This window comes from Pleuronectes platessa, chromosome 14 (genome assembly GCF_947347685.1).
Source record: "Pleuronectes platessa chromosome 14, fPlePla1.1, whole genome shotgun sequence".
In the NCBI taxonomy this organism is placed as follows: Eukaryota; Metazoa; Chordata; class Actinopteri; order Pleuronectiformes; family Pleuronectidae; genus Pleuronectes; species Pleuronectes platessa.
Genome location: NC_070639.1, coordinates 2,684,298 through 2,707,853, shown reverse-complemented (window position 1 = coordinate 2,707,853; position 23,556 = coordinate 2,684,298). Strand labels below are relative to the sequence as shown.

General features: G+C 39.2%; 2 protein-coding genes across 2 annotated transcripts; both read right to left on the bottom strand.

The window, feature by feature from the left end:
- slc10a2 (solute carrier family 10 member 2) lies at nucleotides 1-4,663 on the bottom strand. The gene is made up of 6 exons (XM_053440391.1): nucleotides 4,269-4,663; nucleotides 3,679-3,797; nucleotides 3,363-3,451; nucleotides 3,043-3,218; nucleotides 2,734-2,891; nucleotides 1-803 (listed from the first exon to the last, which is right to left on the bottom strand). Exons 1-6 carry the CDS (start codon nucleotides 4,661-4,663, stop codon nucleotides 610-612), a joined length of 1,131 nt encoding a protein of 376 aa, XP_053296366.1. The 3' UTR covers nucleotides 1-609.
- A 5,564-nt stretch (nucleotides 4,664-10,227) lies between these two features.
- gtpbp8 (GTP binding protein 8 (putative)) lies at nucleotides 10,228-22,414 on the bottom strand. The gene is made up of 8 exons (XM_053440691.1): nucleotides 22,280-22,414; nucleotides 21,535-21,729; nucleotides 21,237-21,390; nucleotides 16,753-16,851; nucleotides 15,930-16,060; nucleotides 14,506-14,605; nucleotides 12,751-12,869; nucleotides 10,228-10,946 (listed from the first exon to the last, which is right to left on the bottom strand). The coding sequence occupies exons 2-8, from the start codon at nucleotides 21,702-21,704 to the stop codon at nucleotides 10,856-10,858; spliced, it is 864 nt and encodes a 287-aa protein (XP_053296666.1). The 5' UTR covers nucleotides 21,705-21,729; nucleotides 22,280-22,414; the 3' UTR covers nucleotides 10,228-10,855.
- Nucleotides 22,415-23,556: the final 1,142 nt, after the last annotated feature.

Genomic DNA, 23,556 nt, shown 5'->3' with positions numbered 1-23,556 from the left:
AATGAAATAATGAATGGAGCTGAAAGAGCACAGAACACTTCGGTTTTCATCAAGGCACAAATACAGAAGAACCAGAAATAGAAAATACAGTTAGACCATGCAAAACTTTTTTCTTTACAATATAATAACCTTATAGTCTATGTTAAATTCAACTTGCTGCCTGTGAGACACTGGTTATCAGAAGAACATACCTCATGTGCCTGTGTGATACAACTTCCACCTTAGCTATGAATGTCACATAAACACAGTTGAATTGTATTTGGTTGTATATTCCATCATTTAGTACAGAGAGTGCAGCTCTCTGTCTATCTGGAGAGCTACTCCACATAAACAGCATTAAACATTCAGTTTGCATTTCTGTGTGTTTTAAGTCAATATCAGCAGGCTTTCTGACAGTCTGCACAGAGTAAACTTCTTTTAAATGATTACAACACATATGAATAAATTAGGGTTGCTGAAAATGTGGGCACCCCTGTTCTCATGAAACGGTAGTGCACACCTCCAGCCTGCAGAGAGCAGTGTGAGTTCACAGTTGATTCTTCAGTAGAGCGGCAGCGCTGGGCGTTCATACTGATAGTCCGAAGTCTGTCATTTGCAGGGTTTGTTATATCACAGCTTGGTGTTTTTGTCGATGTCCTTAGCTTTCTCCATCCTGTTGCCGTTCCCATCGAACTCGAAGGCACCGTTTTCCACAGGGTAAACCTTCTCTTTTGATTGTTCAACACCTCCAGCCTCCAGTGATGGAGCCTCATCATCTGAATCAGCAGGGCCGATGCCACGTGATCTCTTATATAGCCGGTAGGCTGTAGGGGAACCAGATGGTGTCAGAAACATTGATCAGAGAATGCAATGTTTTTATTTAGCAGCAAATCATGACAGAAGTTATCTTCGGGTACATATCAGCCACACACGAGCAGTAATAAAGCAAATTACTTTTTGTTTTATGAAGAATATTATCCAGAGAGGTAGATTTTTCACTGAAGTTAGTTTATCACTATTTGTCCAATGCCATTTTAATCTATGAGGTTGCAGTCAGGTCAAAATGTTGTCCCCTCAGGAGTGAAGGGGAGCAGATGTACTTGTCTCTGGTTGTGAATTTACCCATCCTTCTATTAAAGCACGAGGTATAATGAAAAATAATCTTTTTTAAGATACATTTATTTGTCCCAAACACATAATGTGCAGGTTTTTGAGCATAAACTAGCAGCTATGGCTTAGGGCTACCAACAAATATAAACTATACAGCTTCTTATCACACACTTTATTGTCATTAACCTTGACTCACTGCAGCCAAGCAGCATCCCTGCTGCCAGGACAATTTTCCACAGAAAATCATACAGACAAACATCTCCTTGTCATCTCAGTCACCGAGACCATTGATTCAGAACATTATTAACAAGGCTGAGACGCACTTTAGGTCTCGTACTTATTTTAATCACATAATCCCAATAAGCATGCAGCAAACTAAAACTAGTTAACCCTGAGCAACATTCCATTCTGAATCGACTCTAGAACAGAACATTTAAAATGACAGAGGCCAACAAAAAGCTGCTGCAAACCATCCTCTCTACACAGCCAAGTACTATTGGGGTCATTGTACACACTGGGGTTTTGGATATCCTTAACAAAAAGACACAGATTGACGGTCAATCGCAACACGATTTCAACAACACCAATTCCAATAATTTTGAAATAAATCAAATCCTGTGCCAAGCCCTCTCCTTTGCCTGAATGCATTGCTGTCATTGCCTGACTCATGGGATATGGTTATTGACAATCATCATCTTTTGGAACTAATTTAAATCAGATTTAAACCTGGGATTCATCAAAACATCACCATTCAGGTGTCTACCAGAGATAAACCTCTTTTTGCTTCCTTAAAGTTATCGCTGACCTTAAACAGTCGGCGGCATTGTCAAACACATCATAGCAATCACATCTGGTCCCTGCCTCAGTAACCTAATATCTGTCCTCTCCTGTCACAGAAGCCCCACAGCTCTTTTTAATGTCAGATCTTCGGGAGACAAATCCTTTTTGGTCAGTGATCTGATCACAGTCTTGTCCTCCAAAGTATCATCTTATCAGTCCATCAGACAAAACAGGAGGAGAAACTGCAGCTGTTTTCCCTACACAGTTTGTGTGTAACGACAATGAACTTTGAATGTTCATAAAAAGAAAGACAGGTTTGAACTCACCTTACATGTAAATTAACCTGTTAATCAGCAAAGTAACACTGGAGACCTATCCCCAGGCCAGGACTTGCTGCGGTTGTGCTACAGAAAACCGTGACATGCAGCCGAACTGTGACGCAGGTTTTCCACAACAAAACTGCAGCAAGTGTGGCCCCAATGTTAGTAACAACATCTGTGTACACGGACAACTTCCATATCCAGATGACCTTTTTCTGATTGGGTGTTGAAACTGCTTAAGGTCTCTGTTCTACTCATAGAAGTGCAATGTTCATGATATAACATTCAGTCCTGATGAAAATTATAATAATAATGTCTGTGATCATAATAATCCTGATAATGCTGGGAAACAGGAGGATAAAGCACCACATATGACACTGTAAAGTTGTATAACTGAGCACTGACCAAACAAACAGTAACACACTGTTTGCCTATGGTCTTGTGTTGGTCTTTAAATGAATTGAAGATCAGTTGTGTCGTTGGCCAAAGATATTTAGAGTCAGCAAATGTAGACTGCTATCATTAAGTGCCTCTATATTCTTACCTGATACAGTTAAGACTGCCACCACCAGCTGGAAGATGCTATAGATGAGGGGGAATGAAAACATGACTTCCAGTTCAGCAGGGCTGAAGGACAGCTGCACAATGGTGCTGCACAGCTGGGAGTTCTGGAATCCCGTCTCCAACGCAATGGTTCGACATCTGAGGGAAAAAAGCAGGGGGCAATCATCTTTAATCTGTTGGCATTATCAAAGACTAGTTACGTGAGACATATCACATGTTAGTCAAGATAAAGTAGTCTCTCAAGTTAATATTACTAAATGCGAACTTCATTGTAATGCTGTCACCCTACCTGTACCAGGGTTGACCCGCAATGCGGGCCAGTGTGAACCCCAGGCCGAAACCAATAAAAGGGTAGATTGTGCCGATGATCCAGAGGGCGGGATCAATGTCCCAAGAAGACTGGTAGAGAATTCCTCCAACCACAGCTATGATAAGAATGAGAGCAAACCCTCCAATGGAACCCACCTGTGCACAGAAGACACATTATTAAAAGCCCATCCAAGACTTTTCATTAGATCGAGCCATGCAAAATGTAGATGTCAGAACAAATCCATTCACCAAATTCTTATCAGATTATCAAAATTACAAGTGAGTCAAGTGTTTTCCTACCCTGAGGATCTTTTTTGCCAATTCGGGCTTCCTGCGTTTTAAATACATTCCCAGGGAAATTGGGACAAGGAGGGCCACAAGAGTGATACCTGAAGATACATAGTTTCATAGTATTACAATCCTTTTTATGATTATTAGATTTACGCAACACAAAATGTCACTAAGTTTCACTGGATTTGAACATTTATTTTCCAAAATGACAAATGCTGTGTCATATATCTGCAAATGAATCACATTTTATGGTTGTCATAAAAAGTTCTGTCTACAATTCTCAAAAACATATTGGCTTGTGATAGACTGTGAGCAGTCTTATTACCAATACTGTCGTATGGGATCTGGATGCTTTCGGAGGATGTCCAGACGGAGGTGTAAATGAGTAGACACAGAGGCATCATCCCCAAGGCCAGGATAGAGGAACAAGCAGTCATACTGATACTGAGGAGGAGAGGACATGGACAGTGGGTTGGACATTTATGTGTGACATTTTGGCACACACACATCTGCATTATAAATATCAAAATACAGTACAGTCAATGCAGTATGTAAGCTTGATTGGCCTAATGGAAACTAAATGCTATCCTCTCACTAAATCATGTTAAACAGCAGCTTCCGAGTGCATAAAGATAAATATAAATATGAATGAGTTCACTTAAATTTGCGATCAAGGAAACATTGTTTGTCTGCACTGTTCTATATATTCTTAGAAAACATGGTTATTTGCTACTTAACTGTCATGTGCTCAAACGTAGAAAGATTATTTCTACATTAAGATCATGAATCATTTATTCTGACATGTTGGTTTATTAACAAGAAATCCATGGGTGTTTTCAAATTGCACATCATTGACTGACATGATAATATCCAATGATGCTGCCAATAAGCCACTCAGTCAAACTGGTTCTTTACCTGAGGTCCATGTCTCCATCCAACCAGTAGCAGATGATGTTGGAGCCGGTGCCTCCAGGACAGCAGCCCATAATGATGATAACGACAGCCTGCACAGGTAGAACGTTGAAGGCCAGTGACAAGGCGAAGGCTGTGAAAGGCATGATGCCAAACTGGCAGAGGAAGCCGATTACAATGCCCCAGGGCCTCTTGATGTGGCCCAGCAACTTGTTGGCATCCACAGTGCAGCCCATGGAGAACATGACCATACCCAGCATTATGGTGAGCACGACGCTCAACACCAGGCCCAGCACTTCATTGAAGTTACTGGCAGGTACAAGGCAGTTTTTGCCTGAACAGACTGTTGCAAAGGAGTCGCAGGCAGGAGGCAAAGTTACTGCCTTGAGCATGTTCATCGTGGACAGTGTAACGGAAGAAAACGTAGAGGATCGGTGGCTCCAAATTATTGATGAGACTGGAAGTAAGGTTCCCTCTCTTGTAAGTCTGGGATTCCAGGAGACTGCTCAGTTTTGTCCTTGTCCAATATCCAATGAGACCACAGCAATAGTGGCAACGGTTCTGCTCTCTGCTCTTTATGCCTCAGCTATATCAATTCAGAGGCGGAAATCAGGAGAAAAAGGATAAAAAATTAACCAATACCTGAGGGTTTATGGGGTCAGTGTTCAGAAACACATGCACATAAAAAGAGAATCATCCTGTACATGAAGTGTGATTGCACCATTGCACCAACTTTTATTGCCCTTTGGCCTCTTAAAACTTTATAGGACAACTATACTATACAGCATCATCATCCTACAATGTCAGTGAGGATGGAAGATGCCTGTATTTCTCAAAGGAAGGACACACCCTGTGTGCTCAAAGTATTCTTCTCAGAGTGCTTGTAAAAATTATACCCTTTGGCCTTTTATCATTTAAACATTGAATAACACAATGGATGATTTTTTTATACTTACCAATAAAAAGTCTCTGATGTCAAAGTAGAACTAGGAAAAACCAAACCCTATAATTGACCTTAATTAAGTTATAAACCTATAGAAAATTATCACTTTTGGGAAGGATACAGGAATACTTTCACTGGATAGTCATCAGGAGAAAGAAAGTTTAATCAAGATATCGATTTAAATATGGAAACACTGTATTTGTGTCAGACAGTAGTCACTGAATTACAGAGGTTAATTCTTTTTTTTAATGAAATACACATTATATGTACATATTTGTCTTATTGAAAAAATCTTTGTTAATATCGTTCAGTGGGTGAACTCTTTAATTCAGTCCAGAATCCATGGTCAAGTTAGCTGTAACTTGCTCAGTTTAGTTTTGAGTTAACATGGCAGAGCCGCAGTATCCAAATGTACAAATTGATAAAGGTCAGGCCCATCTACACAGCCACACAGCTATACTGAAGAGGGTGAACACAGTGTTTCACTCTCTTCAGTTGTCAGAAGTTAAATAGTCTTTATGAAATGCACCATTATTCAACGTGCTGATAAAAATGGTAGTTCATATTTTTTGTAGGCACTTTATGTCAACCTGTAGCACATGCCAAGTGTTGAAACAATAAAAAAACGTTAAGTTTGCATCATAAAGTTCTATCGCCAAAGTTCATTACCTGTCGCTTTGATGAATCCGAGTCATGGAGTGCACAAGAGTTACAAACTAATAAAGTTCTCTGTTCCTTAAAAACATCGTATAAAAGTACCCATTTTTTATTAACAAACGTCGAGCCGGGTTGTTCCTACCTCCCTAGGGTCCCTCTGCAAGGTTTCCCTCACTCTGTCTCCATGGGAAGAGTAATGCTTAACTTAAAAGTTAAAGGGCAACCAGCAAAGACAGACTCACGGTCTCATGTTAAGTTAAAAAATGTAAATCAGCTTGTGTCAAGAAAATAGAAGAAACAATAACAAAAGTAATCAGTACATTTGAAATGTATTAAATGAATATATAAGCATGATAGGCACAACCTTAACTAAAGACCTTACAATGGGATGTTCTGACCCATGAGGAGTTAGTAAACAATACTGTTTATACTCAGGACTCACGAGTCAGAAAACACCCATGTTCAAATTCAGCCTACATTTTTATCTCTGCTTGACGCTTGTAAAGATTCATGATGATAATCTTTCAAGGTTGTGAAGCTATAACACGGACGCCTGCCAAAATCCTAAAATCTGCGTCATTGGTAGTTACTGCCACTACAAGTGTCTACAGGAAAAATACACTCACATCCAAGTTAGCGTTTCGATGTTAGCAAGGCTGGAAATGGTCAGGTTTAAAACGGGCAGAAAAGGACAGGACAATGCTAGTGTCTTTTGTGTCATAATACACTCTCATTTTAGGCAAAGATTCACTTGCATTTTGGTTTGTGCAGCAGAAAAAGAGTTGTGCAGAGATTCCCCGCCTCCAAAATGGGATAATGAGTAATTTTTTGGTGACTTATTAGTTCAGCATTTGTGGTTTCTTATTACACACATCTAACCTCCAGTTATGTTTGAATCCTAACTCCTATACACATATGTAGAGATTGATTTGAAGGAAAAGCTGAAAGAAATTTGTTATGTTCAGGAAATGTATGTGGAAACAATCTGCAGGTGTTTATATTTCAGGTGCTAGCGCCTGGAAACCAGTGTTTGAGCTCATTTTGTGTCTTACTGACAGTAACTAACTGCAGCAAGAACATGTTCATATAGTGCTTATATGATGTAAAGAGAGATGATAATAGACTAAAGCGTCAGCAGTGATTTTTTTTTCACACCTGGAACTCTTAATTCACATTCAGGTGACTTTATTTAACGTTTGATATTTTAAAATCAAAAATAACATTTCCTTCGTGTTCTAAAATTTCCCACATTCCATGATTTTCCAATGGTTTCCTTGGACATAGAATATTGATTTCCTGAGCATTATAGCTCACAAACTGCAGAGGCAGCAGAGACATATTACTTTTTACTACTGCAGAACGAAAGTTTCAGTAGAAAGGTTTGAAGGATATACAAGCCACACCTGTAAAGGCTGCGTGAAGTGATTCACATTTCTGTTATCTAATTTTAAATTCTTTGTAAATTTGTCAGTCAGTGCTGTGCTGAGGAAGGGGGCAGTGAAATCCTCTGAAGAAGCCTTATCAGTCTTTATTTGACTTGCCCTTCATTCAGGCTGCAGTAAATTTTAAGTATCGTTCTGCTCCCGATGTGTGAAGGTTTGTGTCATGACACAACCGTTATCTTAGCTGATCTGATTCCAGATAACGATCTAATCTGATGGGTCCATATTTCACAGTGTTCCCGGTCCACTGTAAAATTAGCAAATGATGACAAGGCACTTTCTGGTCTGGCCCACCGGCTAGTTTTTTCTTTTCTTTTATGTAACTAAGGAAGAAATGAAGAGGGATGCAGAGAGATTTTCAGGATGTGACCTTGACTCTTGCTGACTACTCTCAATAAAAAAAGTTTATCACCACGTGTGCTGATTCTCTGTTTTCAGCCTTCACTCCATTTGCAGACTAAAGGTGTTTCCCATCGTATTTTAATGAGTGTTTTATTTCTTGCAAATAAAGTAACTTGCCAGATAGATTTTGCAACAATAACACAATGCTTGGTCTGAAGGATTACTCCTGAGTCCTTGACTATGAGAGGATGTGGGAAAATTACTTTCGGCCCAAACATATCCAGCTGAAGGTTAATCTGGAAAACCTGGACAAATGTATAAAATGAGGAAGCACCCAACACAGGACCTCAACTGTTCTCTCAAGTTCTAGTGTTTGTTGCCAATGAAACTACCTCGATCTCTTCTTTTGCACATCCAACTGTAACACACTGGATTATTATGAAGACAAAAAAGGTCCAAAGTTTGAATCCTCATTCCCCTTTGTGCAATTCATCATGTGTTTCTACTTTTTATGACCCCATAATTTGAATATGGCCATTTGGAACAAGTATCAAGACCTTTGTCTTTAGAGGTAGTTAGTTTTAACTACAATGACCAATAAACAAAAGTATATTTAACAGATTCCACTCAACCTGAGTTTTTGACAAGCTCAATGAAACAAAAATCTGCTTTGTCAAGTAGAGAAATTTAGCAGTTAGCAAGGCCGCATTGGTTAATAATCCAACCAATACATCAGTTGTACATACATGACCAATGAACTGTAAATGTAGGTAAACAATGCTTCTCCACTTCCTCTTTTTGTACAAAATTTAAGCCAAAATATCCTGCAAGACGGTGCCGCAATTTTTGCAGTTACGTCAATTGAAGTCTGGGCATTAGTGATGTGGTGTGACGTCATGGAACCAACGTCCCACTGATACACAGGCACTACTTATCTTGGGAAGTTGTCAATCATGACATTTCACCCAATTTCTTCAGCATCAAATATCTAATCGAAACCAAACTTATCAGTAAAATCAACATATCAGTGTGAAAGCAGAGTGAACATTTAATGTGCACTTTTACTTTTTAGTTTCGGCAATGTACTATCTGCGTACACGGGTTTCTTACATCAGGCCCTAGATCTCTTGATCTCTTTGGCGCTCACAGCACATTGCAAAGCAAACATAACAATAGAAAGTATAAAGGTGAGCACTGACCTTACTAGAGTAGTATTGCACTGGAGTTACTGCACCTGAACAGATTGTTTTGGTAGAGTTTCGATAAAGCAATCAATAAAATATTATTTCTATAGCCCATTGTGGCAGTAGACCATGCCACAGGGCTCTCCCACACACACCCAGACATTAAACAGTTCCTTTTCATGATCTTTGATAAATTAAACTCAGAGAGACAAATTTAAGTGCCAGCCATTTCAGCTGGCATCTCTGCTCTGCAGCTCTATAAAGTGTCTCTTTCCATATAGAGGCAGCTATGCCGCTGCCTTTTAAACCTGAGGATCAACCAGCTAACAACTGCGCTGATTGATCCTCTGGTACAGGCGAAGGTGGTCTCCCAGCCCCCTCACCTCCACACCCATATTCACAAATCACAAGTTGTCTCATATGGCTTAACAATGTGTGACATCCTCTGCCCTCAACTCTCAACCGGAGTAAGGAAAAACCACAAAACATTTTTTTTAACAGGTTTAAAAGAAGCTAGAAACCTCAGAGAGAGTCACATTTGAAGGATCCTTCTCCCAGGATGGACAGAGGTGCAATAGATAGTACATTGACAAAATTACAATATTTACAACATTGATTATGAGAAAGAGTTTGGAATATAATTGAAAGGTGTCCATGTTTAAAGTATATTCAGACATAAGATAATCGTCATAGAAAGGAACTGCTGACAGTATGTACTCCAGTTGTGAAAATGACTTTGAAAGAAGGTAAAATAAAGCAATAAAATAATTGACACCAGTATGAGCGCATCCACAAAGTAGATGTGAAACCCTTGAATTTAAAGATGCCACTCTAGCTCGTGCCAATCCCCAATCAAAAATTATAATTGAGGAAAAACAAACAGTGCCAGTCACTGCACTTATAAAACGTACGAGTCATATTGCAAAGGTTTATGGGTAACACCACTATAAATATTGATGGAACATATGAGTGGAGACTGTACTTTTATGAAACAAGTTTAAAGTCTTCTCCAAGATCAGTTATATCTCAATACCTCTTAGGCTATGTTTTCCCTGTCCATACATTTTGGTGTCTTTGAGTCTAGGTCGGTTTTTCCTACTCTGGGTTAGCCCTCCTAGATTCTGTTAAATCTCAATGCAACAACATACGACAGTGATTTGTTGGATGATTTCTTGGATGAAAAATTTCCCTGCATAGGGGCCTGACATCAACCCTGCGCAACACTTGGTGGGTGAGGGTCAGCCAGTCATTATTAATATCCTTTTTGTGACATAAGACAAACTTTTATTCCCAGGCCATGACGCTAATCTCATAGATGCATATATATGCAAATATGCTACCTGCCCTTATACCTTATATATACACACATTCTTATATTAATATACACTTACCACTTTGATTTTACCATGCATCCTCTGTTTATTGTGTTATAGTATTGCATTTGTTTTATGAGCTTTTTTTATTTTATTGGAATTTAATTATTGGTCTAATTGCACTGCTGAGCCGACCTGTTGTTCTCATCCAACACTTTCCTTTTCTCTGTTCACCCTGTGTTAACTTAAACAAAACTTAAACCTTGAAACTTACCAAACTTTAGAAATGTTCTCAGCGGAAACATAAATAATATATCTTTAACTTGATTCCAAAATATGATGGAAACCTTTCCAAGAAGATTGTATCTACATCCATGAACGGATATGGCTTGTGTAGCATTTGTCTGCATTCTGAAGGAGTGATGTAGTACATATAAAGTTAAAGGACAATCAGCCAAACCAACAAGTGAGCTATACATTTTAATTCATAGTAAAAGCATCTTCAGCTATTATGTAATTGGAGGTGGTCCATCAGTCAAAAACCCCTCCAGTCAGCATTGGCCATTATTAGACACACACATCTCCACACTGAGTCATAAAATACATTAAAAGTGCTGTTAAATCTTCAGTATTCCCATTATCTGCTGTTGGGAATAGATTAAAGAGAAGGATTCCAGACCCCACTCATGGAGACTAAGCTGACCTCTGATCAGCTCTGAGAGGTGTTTGTTAACTTGATGCTGCCTGTTAGATGGGAAATGAAGCATCTCAGGAGGTAGATTCCTAAAAACCGGAGGGAGCTGTTGCAGAAAAAAAAGAGTGATTAGAGGCAATTTATCAAACTGCAGTTAATCACGTTTTTTTTTTATTTTGCTCTCAACGCATTTCTAAACTCACATCAGATAGACATTGAGGCAATGACAGGACAGTGTGAATAGCTAACTGTAAAAGTTATAGCCCAACTGAAGGTAAATTCATATTTTTGTAATATTTCCTGCTAAATTCTTTGGTGTGCACCCAGACAGAGCTTCAGCGTGGAATACAATGCTGTGACTTATGAACAGAGTTTTTCGACATTTTGAGTTGTCACAGTACAAAAAGCTCAGACAGATGTTACCAATAAAAGAAACACTATGAGTGTGAGCTGTGCCACTGAACAAGCATTCACACTTCCAGCTGAGCTGAAACCTGCTTATGGAATGAGGCCATCATTGAGGTAATTGAGGCTTTTCTTATTTTGAAACGTCAACATATCTGTGTGGAAAAAGGTCTGTTGGGTCTAAAAGGGATAGTTCAACAAAAAATGTAAACTCACTCATTATCTACCCACCACTATGCCGATGGATGGGTGGGAAGTGTTTGAGTCCACAAAACACTTAAGGACTTTCGGGGTAAACTGTGTTTTCATTACGTCTAAAGAAGAGGTCGGAATTAAGTTCAATTGTACAGGATTCTGCTGCCAGGTTGTTTACCCCTTAGACTCAAGAAGTATCTGTGGATTCAAACACTTCACCACCCCCCCCCCATAGTCAAAGTGGTGAGTATATAATGAGTGAATTTACATTTTTTTCTAGTGAAATATCCCTTTAAAATATCTGTATGAGGCTGATGAAAAAAAAAACACACGCCTTAATTGATGTAAACTGTGGGCTGTCGGTGGATCTGTTAATAACTTTTACTATGATCATTTATTTATCATTATGTCATATAATAATACAGAAACAGTAATGTTATGTAAAGTCAGCTGTACAACTGGAGATTTACCTTTCAGTCACATTTTGATAAGAGAGTGTAAATTAATGAGGAAAATAAACCTCTATATTAATTTCAGGTATAATTACAACTAGTCATTATTTTTAATATTATGTTTGATCAGTTTTTTGTCTCGCTTTTAATTACACTTCAGTGCTCATGTAACATTTCTTGACACAACTGCCCACTTAAGTCCAGATTGGACCTTGAAAAAATTCAAGTTGTTACAATATAATTAATATTAACTTTAACGTATTCTGCAAATTATAAACAGTAAGGACTAGGGACAGAATTGCAAAACCAGTGTAAAATAACCGAATAAAATAAAATGCTGCTGCTACAACTATCAAATTGTACGCCGTTAAAAAGTTTAATTAATAGTCGCTACATTACTGTTTATGAAAAACAAAAACCAGTGTACATTACTGTTTATGAAAAACAGTAATGTAGACTTGACTGGTTCTAATCAGTGAAAACAATGTTTCTGTCAAGTGTGAGAGTAGAAGACTAGACTTAGGAAATTCAGCTTGTCATTCTAACAACTAAACATGGGAATGTGTCACAAAAAGAAAACAGCTGTTGATCTTTGTTTGTATTGACAACAAATCCATGAATATAGGACAACCAGCGAGATATAGTAATCCACATCTGGAGTTTAGTAGATTTTTGCAATGGCAGACAATGTTTGCGACACTGATGCAGACTAAAAGGAGTGTTGTGAGACACTGGACCTCTGTAGCACAATGGAATAAGAAAATGATCAGGCTTTGAAAGCACAAACAATGCCTAGATGTGCTTTCACATTTATTGACAATTTGAAACACATTTACTAAGAGAACGTGAGTGTCTCACCTGACCAGAAATGGCTGTGGAAAGCAGCATGAAGTCTGTGTTTTGACCACTTCCTGGAGATTAAATAGGTTTGTCAGCAGTGTCCCCTGCCCACATTTGTCAATCTTTGTCACCAATATCTGCACAGAAAAGTATTTCACACATTACAAATTCCACATTTGCCATGTAGATTTTCAAAACTCTTGACAGATTAAAGAGCACAAAGCTATTATATAACAACAGATTTGATAAGAGACAGTATCATAATTCACATGTTGTCTGATTGATCAACTAATCCGCAGCAGTAATTAATTGAGCCCACACAAGGGGTGGATTGTGTTGAGTAAGCAAACATAAGAGCAGTAGATTTTTCCTGACACCTTCTGGCCAGTTAAGAATAATACACTATAACTTTGTGGATATCAAACTTTTGGAATGATCCTACAATAGTTTTTCTATTAATCATTAACATTTTTAATGTTCTTAGTTTTCAAATCTAAGGCCTGGAACTCCTCTTTTCTACTTCCCCATTTCTTTGGTCAGAGGAAACTGCTGATGCTGAAAATGAATTAATAGGTTTAAACGTCTAAATGTTTAGAGACCCATCATCTACTACAGTAATGTACTGGACAACTGTGCTCTTATACTTTATCTTAGCCCAAGCAGAGCAACAACTTTTAAAATTTCATTTCAGCTCATGGCTTCATGCTTCTTTTATATTTCAGTAGAGAGTTCATCTTTGTTGAGAGCTGAACCGTCACAGCCTTAATAATGGTCAAAGTGTTTAATAACCTGTGAGCATGAATAATTGACGGCAGAGTGCTCAGAGAGTGGGGGTGCTTTATTATAATGCCATAGCAGTGGCATTTCAGAGGGGACAGCAGTTTTTAAATAGCTGAGTGGGAGCGTTCAGCATTAATTCAGTGTGGACCTAATGATGAGGATTTGGAAGAAGAATGAGTTCAATGGAAAAGTCATGATAAAATCAGGTTCCTCTAAATATTTAGCACCAGCAAGTACTGGTTGTAATCTTCTGTTCATTAATAGGATCTGTGCCTGCTAACGTTTTCAAATTGTTTGTTTGTCTCGCACGTTGTAAGATGTTAGCTTGTTTTTGCTCCTGGCTTGGTTTGTGTGGTCTCTATGGGTCAAAGCAGAGGTTGGTGGTGCAGTTTTTGTTGTTTTTCCTGAGGTTACAGACGAACACAGACAGTTATCCTCTGAGATACATTGATAAACCTGGGAACTCACCTTCCCCCTATGAAGCCGAGCTGTCCGTAACCAGAGGCAGTAATGCCTGAACTTGGGCACCTCGGCTTCTCCTTTTATATTTTTTACTACACTGAGCATCTGTGAACATCTAAATTCCTTGAGATTTTTTTTTAACTCTTTCCAGCAAATCAACATCCTGATCCTGATATCTTTCTCAAAAGGCATGGGTTACATCAGCAGAGGATAAAAGTATATGTATAATACTCAAATGTTAAAAGGTTTCTCAAAAGTCTACATAGTTCTTACCCACACCTCCATTCTGGTTTCACGAATTAGACCACAAGATTTGATCATGTTGTAAGAAATTCGTATATATGAATTAATGTAAACAATGTATTTTTCAAAGATCTATTCCAATGAGTTCACCAACTTATTTCCTGCCATTGTTTTTGCTTTCAAGCTCAAGTCTGCATTTGGAAATCGTTTCTAGTGAAATAAGATACAATGGGCTGTGAGAAAAAACTAATGTAACTATTTTTTGAAGAAAATGTGTGAATATCCTACCACATATGGACGTTTGATATCCTCACACATCTCCAGGGCGATGAGGTCGGCCTTCTGGAGACCAACACTGCCATCAACCAACAGGAATGTCCTTACAAGACTAGACGAGAGACAAAAACCAGGGTTATGGATGTGTCTGCTGTGAGTTTTCCAGACGTTTAATGACACAGCTCCAAAGATGTAGGAGACATGACCAGTCAACTTGGACATAAGATCTTTAAGATCTTTTCTACTATATTTGTATACAGAAAAAAAGGGATGAGTGAAATGGTTTTTTTGTTCATTAGAAGGGAGTCAGGGACACACAAGACTGAGGAGCCGCTATAATATGATAGCTCCTGCTTAAAAAACTGGATTCTGAGCCATAATGGAACAATGTGATGTGTTGGTGTCGTATGGGGTCAATCTGTCGCAGCCCGGTGTCATTCGGACATGATTTAATAGAGGTAAACACAGTGGACAGCAGTGCATCATGGCACTGTGCCCTGGTGCAGCACTTCTCTAACCAATTTATCACCATGTATCCTGCTCCCGTCAGATGCTGCAGGGGTGTAATGGAGTGGAGGAGAACTTTATCATACAGTGCGACAGGGAGTGATAACTTTAATTTAAAATTAATCACATTTTTAACCTTATTCCATCATTGCTATGCATTTAATCATGCGTTTGATGTATTTTGATAAAATCACCAAAGTGAAAGTAGATTGACGTCGTCTAAGATGCAGGTCTGTACTGTGGGCCCAAAGGACAAAGCAAACGCATAATAGAAACCATGAACATTAAGAGAACAAACACACAAATATAAACATCCACCCAATACGAAAACATACGGATCAGTACAAAAACACCAGGAAGAAGAATCTTAATTTGGATGGATGACATAACATTGACCATTGCTGTCAAGCTTATGTAACCTAACTACACCCTTATTAAGTTCTGATATCTTTTCCAGGCAAGAAAGTCCTTTGGTAATGTAACACTGATGACTGCTCATCCTGCAACTTGGTGTTTGCACCTTCTAAATGGTTTAGTTCAACAACTTTCAAAGGTCTATGAAAACTACGGTCATTAATATGTTACCAAGTTGATTCATGAAAGAATTTTCTTTGGCACTTTTACCTCCCAAAGGTATAAAAGCATGAAGGCAGTTCTGTCATGGTCTTCGAGAAAAATCTCTTCCCAGCATCATCAGCATAGTTTAAGTCTGACTCATGGAAAAGTTACTTTTAACTTTGTGTATTCATTACAAGATAGATGGTCAGCGACTGTTTTACTTTGGCCCTGCATAAATAAATCATGCGTGTATGAGGAGTATTAATTCCCACCGTTTGTGCTGAGACCACACAATGTGACTCTAGTGAACACACTACTTTGAAATGTTGCTTTCTTCAGGCAGCTAACTGAAGCCAAAGTGGATATCTCACTTTTTCCTCGTGTAAAGATATGGCTCTACCATATCCACAAAGTCTTTGGGTGCTCTGTGCCCGTAGCCTGGCATGTCCACGATGGTGAAAGCTTTCCCCACTCTGAAGAAGTTCATCTTCTTTGTGTGACCCTACAAAGTAAACACAGAGAGACAGGTGGAAGAAATGACAAATGACTAAATAAATTGTATATAATAATAAAACAGAAAATAAATAATAATGCAGGTAAACAGGAAGACATTTGTGACCTCTTGAATTAACTATTCATAAAATCTTACTTCAACGATATTTTCTGAGCGTCAATATCAAGTTATATTACTAGTAATGGAAAGATTGTACTAGATTAATTTCAAGCCTATGTAGGTTGCTCTAACATTTCAATCTATGATGCAGATTCAAATTTCAAACTGCAGATGCTGCACTTTGCTTTTGGAAAGGATTCAGAGGAAAACTAGAAGTGTTCCTTCTTGATTGTTTGTTCCCGTCTGCCTATGCTTTTAATTTGAACAGTAAACTGACATCACTAATTAAGTCTGTACATTTCAGATACACTAGAGCAAAACGCTGAGATGGCAGCTACTGTGAGCTATACAAAACTGAATTAAAATGTTGGGATCATGAAAAAATGATCAATGATGAAATACTCATTACAGCTAGAGCTACATTCTGATTTAGATATATTTTTTTAAATGATACATTTCTGGTACATGGTACAAAAAGCAACAGCATAATGCAAGTTTCACCCAATATGTAGTTACTGCCCTTTGTCTTTGGACATGCTAAATCCTGAAAGTGAAACCGGATGTTGGTTAAGGGAACTCACTGGAGTTTTGGAGACTCTGACTTCGACCTCAGGCGTCAGGGAGAACAGAGCTTTGATGAGAGACGACTTGCCCACATTACTTCTGCCGATGAAACAAACCTGAAAATACACACAAACTGCATCACACAAAAGGTCCAGTTTTCTGTAACGTTGTGCTGAAATACAAATTATTACAATATGTTAATGTGTCATTTATAACAATCCATCACTAAGTCAGATCACTGAATTACTAAGAAGAGGTATTGCGCTTTTCTAGTCTTGACCTCTCAAAGCACTTTACAGTACAGCTTTACATTCATACAGCCTCTGGATGTTCCAACTCCTCACCCTATCTTTCAGGCTGAGCCCAGACATCCTACTGAGAGAGCTCATTTGAGGCACTTGTTTCCACAATCTCATTATATCAGTCACCAAGAGCTCATGGCAATAGGTAAACGTGAGAATGCAGATCAGCAAATCGAATGTTTTGCATTCTGACTCTAATCCCTCTGCACCACAACAATACCCTCATTAATGCTGACTGCACCAGTCTGCTTCTCCATCTCCTGCTCCATCCTCCCCTCACTCGTGATAAAGACCCAGAGATACTTAAAATCCTTCACGTGGTGCAGCAACTCGCCCCCAACCCGGCGGGAGCAATGCACTGTTCTCTGGCAGACAGCCATGGCCTCAAACGCGAAGGTGCTGATTCTCATCCTGACCGCTTCATACTTGACTGCAAACTGCCCCAGTGCAGGCTGGAGTTTACGGTCTGATGAATACAAATGAACCATATTGTCTGCAAATAACAGATATGCAATTCTGAGGTTTCCAAAACTGGACAAAGACCCACCTTGAAATCCTGTATGTGAATATCACATTATTAATTGTTATTAGCATTATTAGAATGTATATATTATTTTCCTTGCAGGTCTATTTATGTTTTTGCTCATTCAGTTCATTCTTCAGTGTACATTTTGAGCAGCACACCTGCTCTTACTGTCACGGACTGCTGCCATTGGCGCCTATGGTTTTTCCACAGCTGTACCATTGACGGCCAGGTCCGGGCTCATCCATCTCCTTGACACAAGATAGATGGATGGAGGTTGGTGCTGCCAGTAAGCTACAAATACATCATCCTCTGATGGAGCGAAGGGACAGAATGGTAACTAACTCGGCATGTCAAAGAGAAGCCGTCGTCCTATCAACACAATATTCCATTCTGAACCCTCCAGTGAACACTACACTCTATAAGGTTATAAATCTGCTCATTTATTATCGAGTGTCAACCCATGCTTAATTATGTATGTGGCTCGAGGAGGGTAAAGAGACTTTACACTCGATTTTTCAGACTTTTAGACAAAGAAGGACAATGTGAACTTCAATATGTTAAACAAAGACTCAAACATACACCTACTCTACTCAATTGATCTCTGTTCGTTTTGTAAACTTTAGGTCACAGTGGCCAATTGTTATCCAACACGACCATCCTGTTGCTGCCAATCTGAAGGTGATACAGTTTCCACAGGGAGGTCTGCTCACAGCTGGACAAAAAGAGAAGCGCCATGAAGTTTCCACACACTTGGATTTGCTGGAAAATATTTGAGGCAAAGTGGGAAACAGATGTGGACAATAAACAAGGGTTCCACCCTACATTAAAGGGATGCCTAAAATCTGTAACTTTTTCTGTACATATATTTACAATCAACTATATTGGATGAAAGAGAAAATGTGAGACTCAAGATTTGGTGGCACTTTCTGCCCCTGTACAAAAACCTCCCCCTCTACAAAGAAAATAAAAGAAAATGTGATAATCTAAATTGTAACTCTCTCTAATTACTAGTTCAACAAGAACCTTTAGTGGGCTAGTCTATAGTAGACATTAGTCTTCTAACAGCCATGCTTTAAAAAACAAGCTACACTAGAAAGTTAAATTGGAGTAACATCTTCATCAGCCTGAAGGCTCCACAGACACCAAACATGCACTTCAGTTCAAAGAACTGCTGCTGAAAGCTGCCGTCACACATGCACTGAACTTAAGAGGATCTCCTGACATTCTCCGGAGGGGCTGTATGTGAGAACACAAACGTCTGAGTGAGAGCCTTCAGACTTCTGAAGTTCCTCCTGCCAGCCCCCCCAAGTAAAAACCCCAAAATGTCAGAATGAGCCCATGTGAGAGGAGAACACAGCAGGAGACCCTTTGCAGGATTCACTGCGAGCGGGTGAGTGTGTTGGTCACTTTCTAACACACATTTCAGGATGACACAGATGAAGTTTTATGGGCTGTTGTGAACGCGTCTGGGCGGAGACTCTCCTGCAGCATCATTCATGTGTGAATGGCAAACTCCAGAGAAAGTCTGAACCTTATTGTTCAGACATTGTCTGTAGTTCATGCCTGAAAACAGCCAAAGACAGGATTTTACATCTCTCATCCAACAAATCTTTCGTTGTGTCACTCGCCAGATAAACAGGATGAACACTTTGTTCTCATTGTCATCTGTTGTCTACTTGCATTTCTGTGACTGGCCGATGCAGCGACGTGCCAGATAATGGTGCAGTGGGGTAAATATTGAGGTTCTGCTGGGTGAAGAGCATTCATTTCACTTACGGAGAGCAACAAGAGCAATGCTTCAGAGAGTTAACAGCTCGTCGTTTGGGACGGTTGTTTTATTAAGAGTAAAGACACATGTGGTCACATTGCTCAGCCTGTTAGTCTTCACAACAGAACTGTCAGCGTGCTGAGTCACAAGGCGTCTACAGAACTCAGACCTGTGGCTCACATTATGAGGGTCCATTCAGATCTACAGAGCTCTTTTCATCTGCATATGTGCAAAAGGTGCCGAACAGAAAGGTGTGGCAGAGTCAAACTTCTTCATCAGGTAAACCCAAGAAAATGTTCCGCCATTATTGAATTTAACTAAATGACTATGTAAATATTCAGAGATCTGTTGTCTGTCCTGGTGAACCACCAATATCTACTCATTCTTTGTGTAAATAATCATTGAATAAATCTTAGTTACTGTACTATTACTGTTACTGAGTATAGTAAGAATTTTATATTTATAGTAACTATTTAAAGCCAACATTTTGTTCCAATTTTCAACTGTAAATTTAGTGCACTTCAAAAAGTTAGACTGTTGCAAGTGCAGTCTGAGTGGCAGAAGGAGAGGCACTGTCAAACTAGAGAGAGCGATGGATACAGGTTTACCGCCATGTTTTGTTGATGGTTCGTTTTCTAACCAACTGCACTCAATAATCACAGAAGTGTCCACACACTTTTGAATGCAGGCAAGTTTATTTAATGTGGGTATATCACTACTGCTTTTGAATAAAGGCATCTCACTCAGACAGGAGGTCGGGTGCTAATATAATCTGCTAATGTGATTTTCTTCTTGATTTCTGATCGGTTGGGTGAGCAGCGTACTCCTCAGACTCCTCAGCTGACTGAGCAGCAGGATTTCAAAACTGATTATTAAAACGCCTGTCTAGAGCACATTAGAGAAACTGAGGAAGTTTTGTTAGAGATACATTAAGTAATGCTAGCGCGCTTATGAAATAGTTGCAAGTGAGCTGTGATAACACTTCTTCGAAAACCAAACTATTATTTTAAGTATTTTGTCCCACATGTTATTAAGATGTGAGATAATTGCTAATCTCTGGTGCATATTAATGTGGTAGTGCAGCATCATAGCAGTGTCTGAAATATATCAACAGCTGTGTGCTGTTTCAAATTTCAAGCATATCTCAGAAGCTGACAAGAGGTACAATCTGAGGAGGGATGGTGGTATCACAATTTTCTCAACAGTGCACAACATTTGTGTAACAATCCATTTAAACTGCTCTGATAATGATGTCAGGAGGACACACTTGAGCTGCTTTCAGATCTGCACTGAAGTCCGGACATTCTCCTGAGTGATTGTGAGAATGCAAATGTTTGAGTCAGTTGCTCCACACATTTTCCAGAACTTTTCCTGCCAGCCCCTTGTGAAATGTCCCATGAGAGAGTACAACAGGAAAGTTTCTGGGAAGTTCACAGCGGCATTTCTACAATGGGACAAATGCAAAAATGAAAGCATACAAATATCTTAGGATGAAAATGAGGTGCAATACATGTTGAAGACCCAACAAAGATGTCCACTTGAAAAGACTGAGATTCTAAATCTCCTTGGGAAAAGGCCTGTTGCCGTTGTTGAAGTGCCGTAAATGAAACACTGTGCTTCCTGCAGCAGAATATATACAACTGTGTCCTGCCTCCTGCATTCTCTGCCCAGGCGCCACCTCTCAACGCAATGCATTGGAAATGTTTGTGTCGTCTGACCCTGATAATCCACGGCTGCATAGGGGCTAGATTGCCATATCGATTTCTGGAGTTCATGTCTGAAACAGCCAACGGTAATTCAGTGGTATAGTAGGGCTCATTGCTGGTGCTGTACAACAGAACACAAACTAATTTCGGCAGAACTGAACATGAACAAGTTGAAGTATGACTGAGGCTGCCTACTCACCTCTGGCTGGCGCAGCGCAGGTATGTGGTCCATCCTCTCTGCAGAGATGTAGTAATCAATGGTATGAGATGGTGAAGAGCAAAACAGCTTTTCTGCTTTAATCATGTCCTCCACACTGGGATGGAAGAGCTGGAACTGCGTCGTGTCCACAGACCTGACAGTTTCGTTTCATATAGATACAAAAGAATCAGTCAAAGGAATAAGGCAAACAATTCACTTATGGCAATACAGAATCTTGTACCCTATAGAGTTGAATGTAAAAGCAGTGCTAAATAACATAACATCAAACCCACAGTACCTGTCCAGGTATGCGTTCAGCTCACTGAAGGGGTAGAGTAAGCTTTGGACTTTGTTTGGGGAGAGCTTTGTGACACTCTGTAGGGAGGCCAGTTTGTGTGCGCTCAGCCGGGAAACAGCAGAGACCGGTGTCACGGGCTGGAGCAACAGTCGCAGCCGGAGACAAAACATGTTTCCCTGCAGGTTTCAGAGCTGCCTGCGGGGTCATGAACCAACAAGCAGTACCACACTGTTAAATGAACACAGCCACTGGGAGATTTAAAAGGATCAGGACAACATGTTGTGTAGTGGGAATTTGAAGAGGTTGATTGATTTTCTTCTATATTGCCCTTGTTATGATGAGTTATGAATCCTTTATACGTGAAATCTAATTATTACATGAAAATGCCTGTTTAAAATTCAGGAATGTTCTACTGCACAAATGAGATGGATGGTTGTATAATTTAGATGCTTCGATGTTGGCTACCCTTGTTTCTAAATATAAAATAATCAGGATGATATATGCATTTATTTTTGTTATTAATGCAGCTACTCTGGTTTCTTTCTTCGTTGGTCTTTATCTTTTCAAGCTGCCTAACCCAGTGATGCCAGATTGGATCTCCCTTCTGAAGAGACCCCGGTTTACTCTCTGTTCCAAACATCCAACAACATCCAAATATCGTGATGTCAACAAGTCAGATTACATCAGTTACACACTGAACACGTTTGATACGAACGACGAACACAAACTGTTTCATCTCACTCACCGGATCTCAAATGTGTTCATCACTCGATGAGTCTTTCCGCTGAGTTTGACAGCAGCTGAGCGTTAACATGTATTAGGACTTTATAGCGTCTGTGCTCCATTAGCCGCTGTATGGAGCCACGTGAGTGCAGCGCTTAAATGAGTCCGACTGTTTGCTTCTGCTAAAGGTTCCGCTTCGAAAGTAAAAAAAAACCTAAACAAATAAGCTCTTTCCGTATATTCCGTATATATTTCATTATAAATTGTGATCATGATCATAATGGGTAGTTCGTTGTAATGTTGTCATATGGACATATTACTTTGACATTTAACCTTCCGTGTCATGGGGGTGTTCTCAAGCATCAAACTGCAGCTTTGATTTTTTGGTCAAAATAAATCATAATGTCAGCAAACGTGTCTGTGTCCAATAAAATAAGGGTCTGAAGTGGGTGTGTCCTTTTGATTAGGAGAGGAGCCGCTGCATGGGACAGTGTCAGCTATTGGTTATATGTATATATAAACAATTACGACGTTTTAAAAACTTCACAAATCGACATCACTTCATAAAAGAACTGGACTTATTTAATTTTTGATCTCAGAGCAACATTTTTTAGTAAGAGCTCTTGACTTTGTGTTATATCATGATGAGCATAGTCAAAGACCAATGTCTTAAACTCTACTATATACAGATACTTACAAGGAAGGGAAAAGAGGACATTTTATGAGCAGAAGGAACATGAGCTGTTTGGGTCACACCCTCTGTTGTAATTAGATGTTTGTCTATTTCATCATTTGATTATTTCAATGATTTACTCCAAAGCCTCTAATTGTGAATGGATTTGAAGGTTGTGTTTGTTTGTGAAAATATAACCTTTTCTAATCAACAAGTTACTTGTTATCCTTCCTATCATATGTGTAATGGAGTTAAACAATGTGTTCCAGTGCCCTTTCAGATTCACATTGTTGCCCTGTGGCAACCAACCAATATTTGGATGTGACAAATTTTATGTATATAATCAGGGACCGACAAGCACACAATTATTTAAAATCCCCAAATAAAAATTTGGGTCACAAAAGGGTTACGTTATGCATTTTTTATTTAGGACTGCTCTAATACATTACATATGAGCATAGTGTGTTCAGACTTTTGAACAGACCTGTCACACTTTGTCACATCCCACCGCTGTTTCCTCTGGAGATGTCAGAAAGTGTTTCCTTGTGACTTTAGTAAAAAAAAATGAAGTTAGACCAAAACAAGAGTAATGCAATTACATATCTATCCTAGTGCTGTTCTAATTT

Bases quoted from the DNA above. Each gene is read 5' to 3' on its own strand.
- slc10a2 (XM_053440391.1), bottom strand. From the start codon at position 4,663: ATGAACATGCTCAAGGCAGTAACTTTGCCTCCTGCCTGCGACTCCTTT. The intron at 3,219-3,362 runs GTAGGAAAACAC...TTCTGTGCACAG, and splicing joins TGGCAAAAAAGATCCTCAGG to GTGGGTTCCATTGGAGGGTT. The intron at 2,892-3,042 runs GTAGGGTGACAG...TTTTTCCCTCAG, and splicing joins GCGGGTCAACCCTGGTACAG to ATGTCGAACCATTGCGTTGG.
- gtpbp8 (XM_053440691.1), bottom strand. From the start codon at position 21,704: ATGTTTTGTCTCCGGCTGCGACTGTTGCTCCAGCCCGTGACACCGGTC. The intron at 14,606-15,929 runs GTGAGATATCCA...TCTCTCGTCTAG, and splicing joins TATCTTTACACGAGGAAAAA to TCTTGTAAGGACATTCCTGT. The intron at 12,870-14,505 runs GTAGGATATTCA...TTTTCTGTGCAG, and splicing joins ATATCAAACGTCCATATGTG to ATATTGGTGACAAAGATTGA.